Raw genomic sequence first — 15,875 nt, forward strand, 5'->3', positions numbered from 1 at the left:
GCCAAACAAAATAAAATTGCGGGCTGCAGGTTGTGCAACCCTGCTTTAGACAATCCTATTTGTTTGGGAGCATAACAACTTCCCCCAACAGATGTTGGGGAAAATCCAATCCTTTGTTCTGTTGGGAGATATGTCACTGCAATAAGTGTCTGTCAGCAGCTTATATCCCTCTTCCTTATGCAACAAACATGCACGCTCAGCCAAGTCAAGCATACATGTTTATGGAGAGGTCAAGGGAGATAGATTTTAGACAAACAAGCATTTGACTTCCAGCTTATAAGGAAATATTTGAATCTGAAAAAAAAATAAAAAATCACAGAAAAAAGCCATACTTACTGATACAAGTGCAAGCTCAATCCGCCAGATCCCAGCAGGATGCAGACAAGCAGAATGCTACATGGAGGAAGGTTACACAGGTGCAAAATACTGATAAACAACCACTCACACCTTCTATTCATGAGGGGGGTCGGTGCTTAGTATTATCATAGCACATATTTGAATCTGCTATGAGAAATTAAATATTCAGTCAACGCTGACCGAAAACTTCTCAAATAATATGATGCTTGATAGTAATTTAGTTTAATCTTAAGAAAAACGACTAGCAAAACCTTAATGTTTTTCGGTGTAGTATGGGAACCAATAATTGTTCAAGATCATTTGATTTTTGGCATAATCCACTCTTTTGAATAATATTAATAATAATAATAGCATATATACATAAATATACATACAAATTTGTTTTTGTTTCAAGTGCAGAGGGGTCTTATTTTATTTTTATTTTCTTACATCACAAGTGACTACAGCAATGGCCCTGAATATAGAAGCTTCCGTCAGCATCCTCAGATTAATCCTAGCAGTAGAATAGCACTAACTTTACAGTAACATTCAAAATGGAAATCTGTAAATTGCTTACTTTGTTTTGCGTAAAATCTCGGAACATCGCAGCCAAACTATCATCATCAATATCACAGTCTGTTTTGATGGCAATGTTGAGGATGTGTATAGGTTCATCGCGAATGCTCTGTACAAAATATATTTTATAATAAAAGTTTTTTCTTTTAAAATGGTAGACAAAAAGACAATATTACATTTAAATATGAAATGGCAACGTTCTTAAGCTGAAGCAAAAACACTCCTAGTTATAGTCAGTATGCTAAGCATTTAAAGAGGCTCTGTCACCAGATTTTGCAACCCCTATCTGCTATTGCAGCAGGTCGGCGCTGCAATGTAGATTACAGTAACGTTTTTATTTTTAAAAACGAGCATTTTTGGCCAAGTTATGACTATTTTTGTATTTATGCAAATGAGGCTTGCAAAAGTCCAACTGGGCGTGTTTACAGTAAAAGTACAACTGGGCGTGTATTATGTGCGTACATCGGGCGTTTTTACTTCTTTTACTAGCTGGGCGTTAGGAATGGGAGTGTATGATGCTGACGAATCAGCATCATCCACTTCTGTTCGTTAACACCCAGCTTCTGGCAGTGCACAGACACACAGCGTGTTCTCGAGAGATCACGCTGTGACGTCACTCACTTCCTGCCCCAGGTCCTGCATCGTGTCGGCCACATCGGCACCAGAGGCTACAGTTGATTCTGCAGCAGCATCAGCGTTTGCAGGTAAGTAGCTACATCGACTTACCTGCAAACGCCGATGCTGCTGCAGAATCAACTGTAGCCTCTGGTGCCGATGTGTCCTCGCTCGTCCGACACGATGCAGGACCTGGGGCAGGAAGTGAGTGACGTCACAGCGTGATCTCTCGAGAACACGCTGTGTCTGCACTGCCAGAAGCTGGGCGTTCTGAAGAGAAGTGGATGATACTTCTCGTCAGAACGCCCAGCTAGTAAAAGAAGTAAAAACGCCCAGATGTACGCACATAATACACGCCCAGTTGGACTTTTACTTTAAACACACCCAGTTGGACTTTAGCAAGCCTCATTTGCATAAATACAAAAATGGTCATAACTTGGCCAAAAATGCTCGTTTAAAAAAAAATAAAAACGTTACTCTTATCTGCATTGCAGCGCCGATCTGCTGCAATAGCAGATAGGGGTTGCAAAATCTGGTGACAGAGCCTCTTTAAGTGTCTCAGAAAGTTTATAATAATGTACAACTCAGAAAAAAAAAGTATGATTTATCTAATTCTTTCTCTTCCTCTGGATCAATAGGGGGAAACTTTTTTAAGATTTCCCTTCGTTTTATTCACTCTAACCTGGTTAAACTTGATGGACATATGGCATTTTTCTGGGGTACGGTTAGGCCCTCCTACCCATATATCTGTTGATTCAGAACTGATCCCATGTTTAAGGGAACAGTTCTGGCATCCGTTTCAATGGCGGATTACTTTCTTCGCCGGACCGATGCAAAAAGTGCAAAAAATTTTATCAGTTGTGTCCAGCTCAGACTAGAAACAACTAGACGGGCGCAAATGATATATGTGAACACAGCCTTAGCCAAGAACTCAAGATGGACAGCATACAGAAGCAGTATCATTTCATGTACATCTAGTAAAAATAACTTATTTTCATTTCCCCAGAACATCTGAAATGAAAAAATTTATAACTTTACAAAGGATATTGATAAAAATTTCCTATCGTTTTCTTTCTACATCTCCTATGCAAATCTCTATGGTAAGGGACCACAAACAAACCCTTCGTAGTCTGATCCTACTGTTATATTCTCCTCCCTCTGCCTCCTACTTCTTGCTGACTTACAGTAGGTAGGTTAGCAAGATAGAGTGGACAGATGGAAGAGAGTATGTCTGATTGATCAGACTACAAAGTGTTTTTTTGGAATCTGTTACCATGGAGGCACAAACCAATAGGAACGCTCAAATTTGCAAAGTTGCTTCAATGTTCAGAAGTACTGGGAATATAAGAATAATAAAAAAAAAACTGGTTGTCAAAGTAGGCTTTACCTTTAACCCTTTTCACTGGTTAGGTATGTAGGACGTACGGTATGTAATAAGTCATCACTTTAAATGATTGCGCTAATAGAATATAAGGGCTAGAGATTTGCCTTTCGTGTCATTTGAAAGCTAAGGTTCTAGGTTTTAAAAAGATACCAAAGATGCAATATTCAGGAAGCAGCACTCACATGCAGTCATGCAGCAGAATGAAAAGTTTTACTTCCTAGTTCTGTATCTGTGTAGGGGAGGAAGGAACTGCAAGTGAGAGCAGGAAGACACAAAGAACACATCCTGTCACTGTATTCTCTCCCCAGCTACAGCACTTTCCAGCGACCCCAGGGGTGTGATAGATGAACGTTTGTACAACTTATTAGGAAGGATATACCTATGCTCTTTAAATGTCACATACAGGGTGGGTCTTTTTTTCTTCTAAAAGGGTGACAAGATGAGCAGTTGCAAATCTAATCACCCCCTTTACTTAATCATGGCATTTATCCAGTCCTTAACTAGATTTTTGGACTCTTCTTTTTTAGCGTCTTCATCTTGAACTTTTTATTTTTTTTAAATATTGTACTTCGATGACTCTGCTTGGGTCAGACTTTTAGCCACAAAGGTGAATTTGTCATGCATTTGCTTACAACTTTACACTTTGATGCAAAATTGCATGATGTGCTAGGTGACATTTTCACAATATGTAAGGTCTCTCAGAAAATGTGTGTATGGAGGAATCATATTGTTTTTATTTTATATAAAAGGTATTATTTTTGTATGTCAAAAGTGTGAAAATAATCCCAAAACCTCTGGCAAGGAAAGAATGCATGCTAATTTTTGTCCTTCTCTGGTACTTGTTCTGCTTGGGGATTTATTTGGCTATTGTCCTGTAGATATACTGGCTAATTTGTAGATTATAAAAAAAAAACATACCTCTATGTATAAAATTAAGTATATTATTAATACAAGATTTTTTTTTTATAAATATGATTGACATTATAGATTTTTAAATTCATATCCTATTGTTTAGATGTATTTTTAGTAATGCACTTCACCTTTTCTCGGGTTCGCACCTTATTATTTATTATCTGTATTGTTTTAGAGGACATAATACACATTTATTTTGGGAACGCCAAATACTCTTAATTTCCATCAAGATATAAAGCAACATATTCAGCCATATGTAGCGAAGAATAGTGAAAGTATGTTCACACGGCTATTTTCAGCTGTTTTTTGGGCCGTAAACGCCCCGAAAACCGATGTAAAAACGGAAGCTGAACGTCTCAAAATATCTGCCCATTGATTTCAATTGGGAAAAACAGCGTTTCATTCGGACAGGGCGGTTTTTCACGTGGCTGTTTGAAAAAATGGTGGGTAAAAAAAACGCCCTTTGCTGTTTTGATTATTCAAATGTAAAATGTCTAAATAAATAAAAGAATGTTAAAAAAAAAAAAAAGCGTGGTTGAAAATATTACATGCGGTTTTCAATTCAGCTTTTTACTCCATTGAAGTCAAATTGGGAAAAAAAAAAAACTTTCACAAAATAGGGCATGCTTCAGTTTTAAAAATCGTACGAGCGCTGCACCCCTTCAAAACAGCTGATCGGTGGGGGTCCCGGGAATGGGGCCCCGACACATCAGTTATTGTTCGCCTATCCTGAAGATAGGCCATCAAGATTTAGATTTTTGGACAACCCCTTTAAGTCAATTTGTCAAAGAGCATCTCTAATATATCAAGTAAATAAAAACCCTAAATAAAAACACAAGCCATTTTTGTCCAGGATCCATTAACAGCATCGAAAAGTAGGATTATGCTACCACATACATACCTTATTGTCATCTTCATCATACAGTGAAGGATGACCTGCCTCAGGAAATATGGGACTTTGGGGAGGAGAGTCAGAGAAGCAACTCATGACATCATCAAACATTCTGTAAAAAAGTAACAGACAATAAACGAAGTATATCCTTTACATTCTGATATAAAAATAAATCAGCCGTGATTCATGCAAATTCGACACAATTCCCCAGCAAGGCGCTGTCTACTCCCACAATCCCTAGCCATACTTTGTAAAACCAGCTCAACTTGATGTGAAATGTTTTAGGAAGTTAAAACTGTAAAGCTTTAGAGACTGACATGCAGAAAGCTTGCATTAATCTAATCAGCCTTTATTAGGCAAATAACAGAAAAGCTTATGACGTGAGCAATGAGAGCTGTGTAATCACCTCTCTTCCCAGGGGTCGTGCATCTGCACACATGGAAAGACAGATGCCACACTCATTGATTCAAGAGAAGAAAGTCCCTGCTGGGCCATAGTCGACAGTTATGCCTAATTCTTCCTGACATTTCATTCCTTACTGTGCAAGCAGATTCCTATATTCCCTGCTCCAAAAACAGACACCAGCTCCCACAACCAAAATGTGTGTGGCGAGTCATGCAGAAACAGATGAGATGAAGAAACATTAGCAGCATCCATTTAGCTCCATTCAGGTTTAAAATACACTATTGGGTTTGAAAATTTTACAGATGGAAGTAAAAACTATATCCCATTGTCTTTCTTCTGGTCAGAATGACTGAATTATAAAGCAATGGAACACTAATGTAAATAACCATGAAATACTTGTGCGCATGCATGACCGGCTCTCCATTCATTTCTATGGAGCTGCCGGACACAGACCCCAGATGTCCCATGCTTCTCATGGGGCACTTCGGGGACTTGCGGTTCCCCATTCTCCTTATCGCTGGCAGACCCAGCGATCGAACCCCCAACGATCACACATGTATCCCTTTCTTCTGTGGATAGGGGATACATGTGTTTTGTGGGGCAACCCCTTTAAAATCTGTGTCTATATCTGGAGAAAATGTGTTTCAAAATAAAACCAAACAAAACCCCCAAAAATACAACATAAATAAGATTCAGAACTATAAAAAAAAAAAAACAACAAAAACAAACATGTGAGAGCTTGTCCACCTGAAACGGAATTGATGCTTATTTTTCATCCGGAATTGCGAACGGAAAATACGCAGCAGAATAAAATAGAAGCAAAGTGGGCGAGTTTTAACAAATCTCATCCACACACTGCGTAAAATTTGCATCCAGAGATTCACCTGCGGTGCAAATTTTTCGTACCGCAGCATGTCAATTCCTGCTGCAAAAAGTGGACTAAATTGTTGCATTTTTCAGGAGATGTCACCATCTCAAAATTCACTGAAGTGATAAATGAGTAAAATGTATAATTTTTATTTCATAGCTATCTAAAAACAGGGGTACAATCACCACTGTGAAAAGCCCAACCGTGTATTTAAAAACGTATTAAACAGAATACTCCCAGTCCTAGTTCGTTTGCGAACCCTTAGTGACTGGGTATGTAAACAGAGATATCAAAATATGGAATCAGCGTATAACATTGGTAAAGCAGTGGTTTGGACCCTCGTTCACACAGGAGCCTGCGTTAACCGCACCAGATTCTCCCAATGTACAGATGCACAACAATGCCACTGCCCCCTACGCAAAATTCCCTCACTTCACCTGATGTCACCATCTCCCAGCATTGAGAAAAACGCAGCAAAATCCGCACCATTTTGTGCAGCAAAAAACACAGGAAATGGTGCGGTTTTTCCGCAGCTGAATGTCTGCTACTTTCAATGGAAATGTTGAAGAAATTTTCTGCAGCGATTCCATTACGTGTGGACAAGACCTTATGCAAGTTATTTTGAAATTATGGGTACGAACTTGACTCGACTCCATCAAGTATAAATGCACATTTTTTTAATTAATTATATAATGTACAGAGCAATGTATGATAAACGTAAGTCTTTTAAATTATTTTTATACAAAAAGTTCATATAAACAGAACATACCTGACAAAATCATCAAAAGTCCGAAATGCAACCATACCACCCATTCTCTGACATGGAGGAGTAAATGAAGTATCAAGTAGAACGTCACTGACGCTAGCCACGTGGACCATCCCATAATGGTTGAGATTGGAAGAAAATGACATTCTGGTGAACAAAATAATGAACAAAAAATCAATTTAAAAAATAATAATAATTGAATAATCAATATTCTGTACAAATCCAAATCTTCAATTATTCATGAAAAACTATTTCCCTCAATCAGCCGCCATTTTCAAGACGAGATCAGAGGACCTACGCAGGGAGGAAACCAGCACCTTAAAGAGGATCTGTCCAGAGTTTAGTAATGGCCAATCTCCTAACTAATCTATTAAGCGCTGTCCCACTGATAATGCTAGTGCAAATTGTGTCTCAAACGTTTTTTTATTTGAAAAGTTCTAAGGTTTTTTTCTTAATATGCAAATGAGGCTATACTAGCTAAAGGGGCAGTAATGCGGCTCTCTCTCTCTCTGTGGGCGGGGTCTTTGTTGTCCGTATGACACTGTCCAATCAGCATCATACAGCTTCTCCCCTTCCCTGCACAGCGTGATCTCAACTTCAATCGCGAGATAATGCGGTGTTTACACTTCTGACCACAAGAGCCTTAACACATCGCCTCAACACTCATCCAGGAAGAGGGTCCCTGGATGAGACAGTCGATGCAGGGACCGTCTTTTTGGAAGAGAGCTGAGGCTACGTGTTGAAGGACCTGAGGCCGGAAGTGTAAACACCGCATTATCTCGCGATTGAAGCGGAGATCACGCTGTGCAGGGAAGGGGAGAAGCTGTATGGCGCTGATTGGACAGCATCAGACAGACCAAAAAATACGCTCCCCTGTAGAAATAGCAGCGTTACCGCCCCCTTGGCTAGTATAGCCTCATTTGCAAATTAAGAAAAAAGCTCATAACTTTTAAAATAATAAATATTTTGGGACACAATTTTCACTGGAATTATCAGGGTGACAGCGCCTATTAAATTAGTTAGGAGACTGGGTATTACTAAACTAGTGACTGATCCTCTTTAAGATGAAATAAAGTGAGGCAGAACTTCAAAACACAGTATATTAGTAAGTGTCATATCCCCCTTATCCTTGGTTTAAAAACATTATATATAAACGGGTTGGGTACAGTGCTGGAATACATCAGAAAGTCAGACATGAGTTTTCAGGGCAATTGGGGCACTTGCAATTCACGACGAATTTATTCAGATTGAACCGAACCCAAACGAATTTCAGGAAATTTGCTCTGCTTTACAAAACGTATATTCGTTCAAACATCAACCAACTTCTATCTAATGTGTATGGCCACCTAAAGGCTTTTCTTATTTTGTACTGATTTGGTAGAACAGTGTATTCTACTCTGTTAACATCTAAAGCTACTGTATATTCAGTAATCTGCTGCTTTTCTGTTTCAGAGTGCAGTGAATTATTTGAGTTCAGGTGAGAGCTAAGAAGCTAGAGCTGAGGCTATGTTTAAGAATCTGTCAAATTTGACAAAAAAACAAAGTAACGGATACCTTGGCGGAACTCAACCTTTAAGTAAACATCCACCAGTGAATAGGATTTTGTTTTATCTAAATAGTTTTCAAATTCTGTGCTAATAATTTCTTAATGTATTGTTATAGCAGTTAGAGCTCCCTTTTTCTGGTCCAGAGTGCCTAATCTCCTGCTATAGAAATACAGTGAAGGAAATAAGTATTTGATCCCTTGCTGATTTTGTAAGTTTGCCCACTGTCAAAGTCATGAACAGTCTAGAATTTTTAGGCTAGGTTAATTTTACCAGTGAGAGATAGATTATATAAAAAAAAAAAACTGAAAATCACATAGTCAAAATTATATATATTTATTTGCATTGTGCACAGAGAAATAAGTATTTGATCCCCTACCAACCATTAAGAGTTCAGCCTCCTCCAGACCAGTTACACGCTCCAAATCAACTTGGTGCCTGCATTAAAGACAGCTGTCTTAAACGGTCACCTGTATAAAAGACTCCTGTCCACAGACTCAATTAATCAAGAAGGCACATGTACAGGCCCGTCTGAAGTTTGCAAATGAATATCTGGATGATTCTGAGAGTGATTGGGAGAAGGTGCTGTGGTCAGATGAGACTAAATTTAGCTCTTTGGCATTAAAGGAACAGTGTCATCACAAATTATTTTTTTATATGTTAAAGATGTTAGTGCTTTATTAAAAACGTTTATATTCATTTGTGTGTTTGTGTTTTACTTTTTCTTATTTTTACACTTTTTCTTCCCTATGGGGGCTGCCATTTTTTGTTCCATTTCTGTATGTGTCGATTAACGACACATACAGACATGGAATACGGCAGCCACAGTCCCATAGGGACTGCGAACGGCTCCCGTCCCATTGACTTCAGTGTACGGCGTCTGTGTGGGAACTGCGCATGCGCCGCTCCCACACAGTCCAATTCGAAATTGGCGCCGTCCGGCGGCATTTTCCTGTGGACCGGAAGTCGCGGCCGGACAGTAATATTACTACTTCCGGTCGCGGCTTCCGGATTTGTGCACTTGGACCAGCGGCAGCAAACGGAGCGGACGGGCCGGAGGGAGCCGCGGCGGCAGGAGCAGGTAAGAGATTTCAATGTATGTTCGTGTTTGTGTGTGTTTACTACTGTATGTAAACCTACTACACTGTGTGTTAGCTCAAAAAATGGCGACACACAGTGTAGGAGGTTACACCGTTCAAACCCCTCGTTTATCCCGGCACTAGCCAGGATAAAGGAGGGGGGGATGCTGAGAGCTCACTAGAGCGAGGGCTTTTTACCCAATTTTGCAAAGCTGCAATTTTGGGAATAGCTCCATCTAGTGACCAAAAATGGGTAGTATTATAAATTAGAATTAATTTATAATATTTCCTGACTCGTGAAAAAAATTAAAAAAATGTGAACAATGTTTAATCACCCACACACTAAATGTTTAATTTAAAAAAAAACAACATGTTTTTCTGGCAACACATTGCCTTTAACTCAACTCGCCGTGTTTGGAGGAAGAGAAATGCTGCCTATGACCCAAAGAACACCGTCCCCACTGTCAAGCATGGAGGTGGAAACATTATGTTTTGGGGGTGTTTCTCTGCTAAGGGCACAGTACTACTTCACAGCATCAGTGGGAGAATCGATGGAGCCATGTACCATCAAATCCTGAGTGACAACCTCCTTCCCTCCACCAGGACATTAAAAATGGCACGTGGCTGGGTCTTCCAGCACGACAATGACCCGAAACATACAGCCAAGGCAACAAAGGAGTGGCTCAAAAAGAAGCACATTAAGGTCATGGAGTGGCCTAGCCAGTCTCCAGACCTTAAAGAGACTCTGTCACCACATTATAAGTGTCCTATCTCCTACATAAGGAGATGGGCGCTATAATGTAGGTGACAGTAATGCTTTTTATTTAAAAAAACGATCTATTTTCACAACGTTGGGAGCGATTTTGGTTTATGCGAATGAGTTTCTTAATGCCCAAGTGGGCGTATTTTTACTTTCGACCAATCGGCATCATGCACTCCTCTCCATTCATTTAGACAGCAGAATCGCGTTCTTACTAGAACATGATCTGCAGCCACATACACAGCGATTCTGCTTGATTAACATTAATCCAGTGTCCTGATAATGCATACACACGTTTGCCTCCATAATCTCGCGAGACTTCGTATCCGTTGATGGAATCTCATAGAAAAGATTCAGAAGTGTCAGGATTCTGAATACACATGACGTCCAGGCACCAGAGGCTACAGTTGATTCTGCAGCAGCATCAGCGTTTGCAGGTAAGTCGATCTTACCTGCAAACGCTGATGCTGCTGCAGAATCAACTGTAGCCTCTGGTGCCGATGTGGCCGTCACGATGCAGGACCTGTGAGTGACGTCACAGATCTGCACTGTCACAAGCTGGGCGTTCTGAAGAGAAGAGGATGTTACTTCTCATCAGAGCTCCCAGCTAGTGAAAGTATTAAAAACGCCCCGATGTACGCCCATAATACACGCCCACTTGGACTTTTACTTTTAAACACACCCACTTGGACTTTTGCAAGCCTCATTTGCATAACTACAAAAATGGTCATAACTTGGCCAAAAATGCTCGTTTTTTTAAAATAAAAACGTTACTGTAATCTACATTGCAGCGCCTATCTGCTGCAATAGCAGATAGGGGTTGCAAAATCTGGTGACAGAGCCTCTTTAAAGTTATCTTCAAAACATGAAAGAAAACAAGCTCCACTCTTGCTCAAATCTGAAAAAAAAAATCAACAGGTCTCTGTCCATTCATCTTGTGTGAGAAGACAACAAGGATTTGTAACGTTTAAAATCGAAAGAAAAAAAAAAGTAATAAAAAAAAAACTTAAGGTTTGCACTAGAAAATGGACTAAAAACTGGACCGAATTTGTGGAGGAAAGGCTTATGGACTGAGGAATCTAAATTTTAGAGTTCTGTAAGTAACTGAAGGCAGACTGTATTGCGACAGAACAACGAAATATCTTCAAACCATGTGAAGCACCAAAATAACTGCTGCAAAGTTAAGACGTGCTTAGCAAACAATGATGCTTCTTGTGCTCTCAGAACAATGGCAAACCCAATGCCTAGGCCTCAACATTGAATGTTTGTAGAATCACTTGGATCATGAGAACTAGAAAATGCACCCAACTTATAAGTTTAAACTTTGAACGTGTTTACAGAGATACATGAATATAAATATTTGCAGTAGTCTTTGAAAAACTGCAAGTACATCAAAAAGAGTGGAAGCTGTAATAAAAGCAAAAGCTGGACATGCAAAATACTCGAAAATGGCTTCTGTATTGTCTTCAGCTAAACTATAGCAGTGTCTTCGTATTACACATAGTACCTATTGAATCAATCGAGGGAGCACTCTTTACAGTGGCTCTCCACAGTGATTAAAACAATATTAGAAAATTTTGGCTAAAATATTGGCAACCCAATTGAATAGGTGTATTCTCCATATTATTCATGCCAACAAATTGGGCTATATGCCAGGGAAGTCTGCGTATATCAAGTGTGCACAGGTGGTTGTCTGAAATTTGGTCCCGGCAAGCCAGGGAATGGACCTTGGCCTTACTGGACCGGCCAAGGCATGTGATACCATAAAATGGCAGTACTTTTCCACTGAATTGAAGAATTTAGGAATTGGGTGCGGTTTTAGAAAGTACGTATCCATTGTATATGCTCATCCAAGATCCAATGGTAGAGGCTCCTTATATTTCATTCTCGATTCAGGCACCCCAATTAATGGTGTTCTTTATCCCTATTACTTTGCGATTTCCCTGGAGTCTTTGGCAATTATGTTATGACAAGACCAGTGTATCACGGCATAAAACTTGGAACTACGAAAGATTATTGGCATTTGCCTCATGGGGGTTTTGACTTCCTCTGGATCAACATTGCAGAATAATAGGCTGAACTGGATGGACTTTGTCTTTATGGCATCATAGCTTGCACAGCCAAAAACAAAACAAAATGTCATGAGTCGGATTATATGCAGATGACCTTGTCTTTATGTCCCAGTTAGAGGACTCTCTCGCCCAGGCCAATTTGGACAATATTCGGGCCTAAGAATTAATTGGTCCAAATTGACGCAGTTTCGAGGAAGAAAAATTCACCTCTACCAAACTAGTGGAAGAATCTAAATGGAAACATCGGATTCCTACTCTCACTTCAGATAACTGGCAAGAAATTCTGGAATCACATTTATTAGTTTCCCATGTGACAAACATAACATTTATTTAACTTAATATAGTTCACTAGGGTTATTTAAAGGGGTTTTTAACACGATTGCAAATGGTGCCTTAGCAATAGATCAGCAAGATAATAAACTTTTCAAATATATATCAATTTCCAAAATGAATATCCCTCTTATGTCAGGCTTACCTTTATACCGTGATCGATGTAATGTTTGTCCATAGTAACTAATAGTTACATACATCTACCCAAAGCCTTGAACGTCTATGGCCGAGCATGCAAAGTTTCCCTATCCTGAACTGCGGGAACGCACATAACTTGGTACATGTGCTTTAGGAAAAGAACAGAGCTCTAGTGCAGTGCAGTTAGTGTTAGGCCTTATTCACAAGAACGTGTCCATTTTGCCTGCGTAAAAAATGCAGCGTTTTACGCGCATTGCAGTTCCGTGTGACATCAGTGTATGGTGCGTGTCTGCGTTTTTTACGCGAGTATGTCATCAGTATGTCACACGTTTCACGTCAGCAAAATAAACTGAAGGTGTTTTTCTGTTTCAAAATCATCTCTTTAACAGCTGTTGCGTGAATCACGCGCAGCACACGGATGTGCGTCCGTGTACTGTCCGTGATTTTCACGCACCCATTGACTTCAATGTGCGTGATGCGCAAAAAACGCACAAGTATAGGACATGCAGTGAGTTTCACGCAGCGGACACACGATGAGTGAAAAACACTGAATGTCTGAATGGCCCCATTGACTTGCATAGGTCCGTGTGACGTGCGTTATTTTCACGCGCATAACACGGTCGTGAAATACGCTCGTGTGAATTAGGCCTAAGAATATTGAAAGGAGCCACAACTACAAGCTAGAACAGCGCAAAGAAAGAAATGGTTTCTGACGTTCTAAAGACAGCTCCTCCACATATCTTTTCTTCCCTCATAGCATGTGTTTGTGTATGCCTCTCCACGGCACCATCTACACGCTTTTTACAAGACGTATAGTATATTCAGCCGGAGGGGACAGCTCATCTTGCCCACTGCAATCAAAGCTCCTTTTTTTGTTATAAGCAGAGATAGGAGAAAGGTTTCGTCTCTCTGGCTACAACAAACAGGAGCAGTGATTATCGTCTGCAAGATGGGCCGTCAGCTCCAGCTGCATGTACTATACTGCTAGTAAAAAGAGAGTAGATGGTGCTGTGGATAGGAATAGACAATTACATGATAGGAGGGAAAATAGGATGTGTGGTGGAACTGCCTTTAGAACTGCAGCAACCATTTCTTACTTCTTTCTTTGCACTGTTCAGGCTTTTAGTTGCGACTCCTTTCAATTACATCCATGGGAGCACGCATTACTATGCAAGTGCTGCTGGGATATGTAGTACCGGAACAGAGAGGGCCAGTCATGTGACTGCATGAGCTGTACCACCTACTACCTGGGATATGAGCTAAAACGATAGTGGGGGAACGGCGACGACCTGAATAAAACTTGATTTGAACATAGCTATTCATATAAACATATGTAACTCCACTCAACTAATGGCTATACTATAGTTTCTGAAAAAACTTGATTATGGTAAAACTCCTCTAACTCCAGTGAGAATATAAAGCATACGTGACTTTTCAGAAAAAGCTGTCCTATGTGTGTACATAAAGAATAACACTTTTTAGCAGTTTTACCCCCTGCAGGCTCTCTCTAATTCTCAGTTTTCTCTGAGCTAGTGGATTGAGCCGAACTGCTATTATGTCTGCTATAAACTGCACACATAGAAGAGAAGGATGGTGTCTTTGCTATCTCTAGCTATCTTACATATAGAAGCAGCAGGAGCAGCAGCATGGAGGACATCATAAAGCAGTAATGAGCAGTGTAGCCGTGAATCCAGCACTGGAGTGAGATAGAAGTCTTACTAGAAGCTACTGTAGCGTCTCGGTCCCTCTACCTCGCTCTCTCAATATGCTGCTGCTCTCCTCCTCCTTCCTCCCCTCTCAATGGGCAGGCGTAACCTGAGCCTTCAGGAAGAATCCATACATTTAAAGTGAGTGAACAGTTAAGGGGGGGGGGGTGGGCGTTAGCTTGCTAAGTGGGGAAAGTAGCATTTTGTATTAATAAGATATATCACAAAGTTTCTTATATTTGCTTGTACTATTGATTTTTTGCAAAGCTTGTTGAAAAGTTAGTGACCATTTAAAATGGTAAGATTGTCACATTATTGGTGCCACCGTTGTTTGCCAAACCAGGATGACTTAGCATTTGATTTGGGACTACCACTTTGTTAGACCCTTTTGGGAAGAGGCAATTGACCTCTTAACTGAAATACTTGCATTTACTTCACGGTTATACCCCGGTCTTTGTCTATTTGAACTGCTAGACAAAGGCATACTATAAATTCCCACAACATACATTTTTTTCTGTATTTTAAGTTCCATTTTGGGATCGAAAGGCTATTGCTCCCAGATAGATGGGAGTACAGACCTCCTTCACTTAGTCAATGGAAACCCTTAGTAAATTCTATAATTCCTTAACTTTGCATACATTGTGTACAAAAACAGATGGTGTCCTTTTTATTCATGAAAGTCTTGGGAGCATGGTATTTATCTCTTATAAAACATTATTCTCCCTACTCCTTAAATAATGCAATAAGTCACACGGCACAGTGATATAATGTCACCATAATGTTTATTTCCAGAGTCTTTGTTATAAACGGTGTGTACAATCGTCAGCTTTGCCCTTTTTACTTTGGAATATGGGATATTCTAAGTAATTTGTGAATATTTTTCATATATATATATATATATATATATATATAAAAACGTTTAAAAATAAATAAATGGATCATAATGGATCCATCATATCTGCTGTAAAAATGAAAGCTATGCCGCCAATATTAACACTTAACTTCAGCAGTGGATTGTGCAAACATTTTCAAGTCTGCTAGTATTTTCCTTGCAAGATAGCACCCAATTCCAAAGAACCATAACATTGCAAATACGAAACACATAAGCATGCTCCAATCACATTCTTCCAGGTTTGTAGACCTTATGTTGAATATTTAAACCCAAAACACCTTTATATACAGTAAATTCTAACCTCTTTAGGATGCTCCTCCTCCCTTAATTCCCTGTTCCCACTTCTCCCTCCCTCTTGATACTATTAGACTCCTACTACTCTTCCACTTCCTTCTTTGTTATGCAGTAAAGTATAAATAGCATGTTAAATAATTAATTTCACTGTAATTGATGATTGCTATTATAATAGTTTGTTATAGTAAGAAAATAATGGAAAAAAACAACTTACCTGTTCAGAGTAGGGATGTTCCCTCTGTAATCAAACAATAAAGTAAATTTATATTCTAGTAAAAGAAAAAATATCACATACAACACATATCA

At 39.5% G+C, this 15,875-nt stretch overlaps 1 protein-coding gene across 3 annotated transcripts in view; it reads right to left on the bottom strand.

Annotated features, from left to right (window-relative positions):
• ACACA (acetyl-CoA carboxylase alpha) overlaps positions 1-15,875 on the bottom strand; it is a 454,335-nt gene that overhangs the window by 286,449 nt on the left and 152,011 nt on the right. For all 3 annotated transcript variants that reach the window (XM_075853501.1, XM_075853500.1, XM_075853502.1), the window contains exons 29-32: positions 15,784-15,807; positions 6,758-6,901; positions 4,725-4,827; positions 914-1,021 (exon numbers count right to left, since the gene is read on the bottom strand). In XM_075853501.1, coding sequence (XP_075709616.1) covers positions 914-1,021; positions 4,725-4,827; positions 6,758-6,901; positions 15,784-15,807 — 379 coding nt within the window. The remainder of the gene's footprint in view (positions 1-913; positions 1,022-4,724; positions 4,828-6,757; positions 6,902-15,783; positions 15,808-15,875) is intronic.

The sequence above is a fragment of the Rhinoderma darwinii genome, chromosome 2, assembly GCF_050947455.1.
Source record: "Rhinoderma darwinii isolate aRhiDar2 chromosome 2, aRhiDar2.hap1, whole genome shotgun sequence".
NCBI classification, from domain to species: domain Eukaryota; kingdom Metazoa; phylum Chordata; class Amphibia; order Anura; family Rhinodermatidae; genus Rhinoderma; species Rhinoderma darwinii.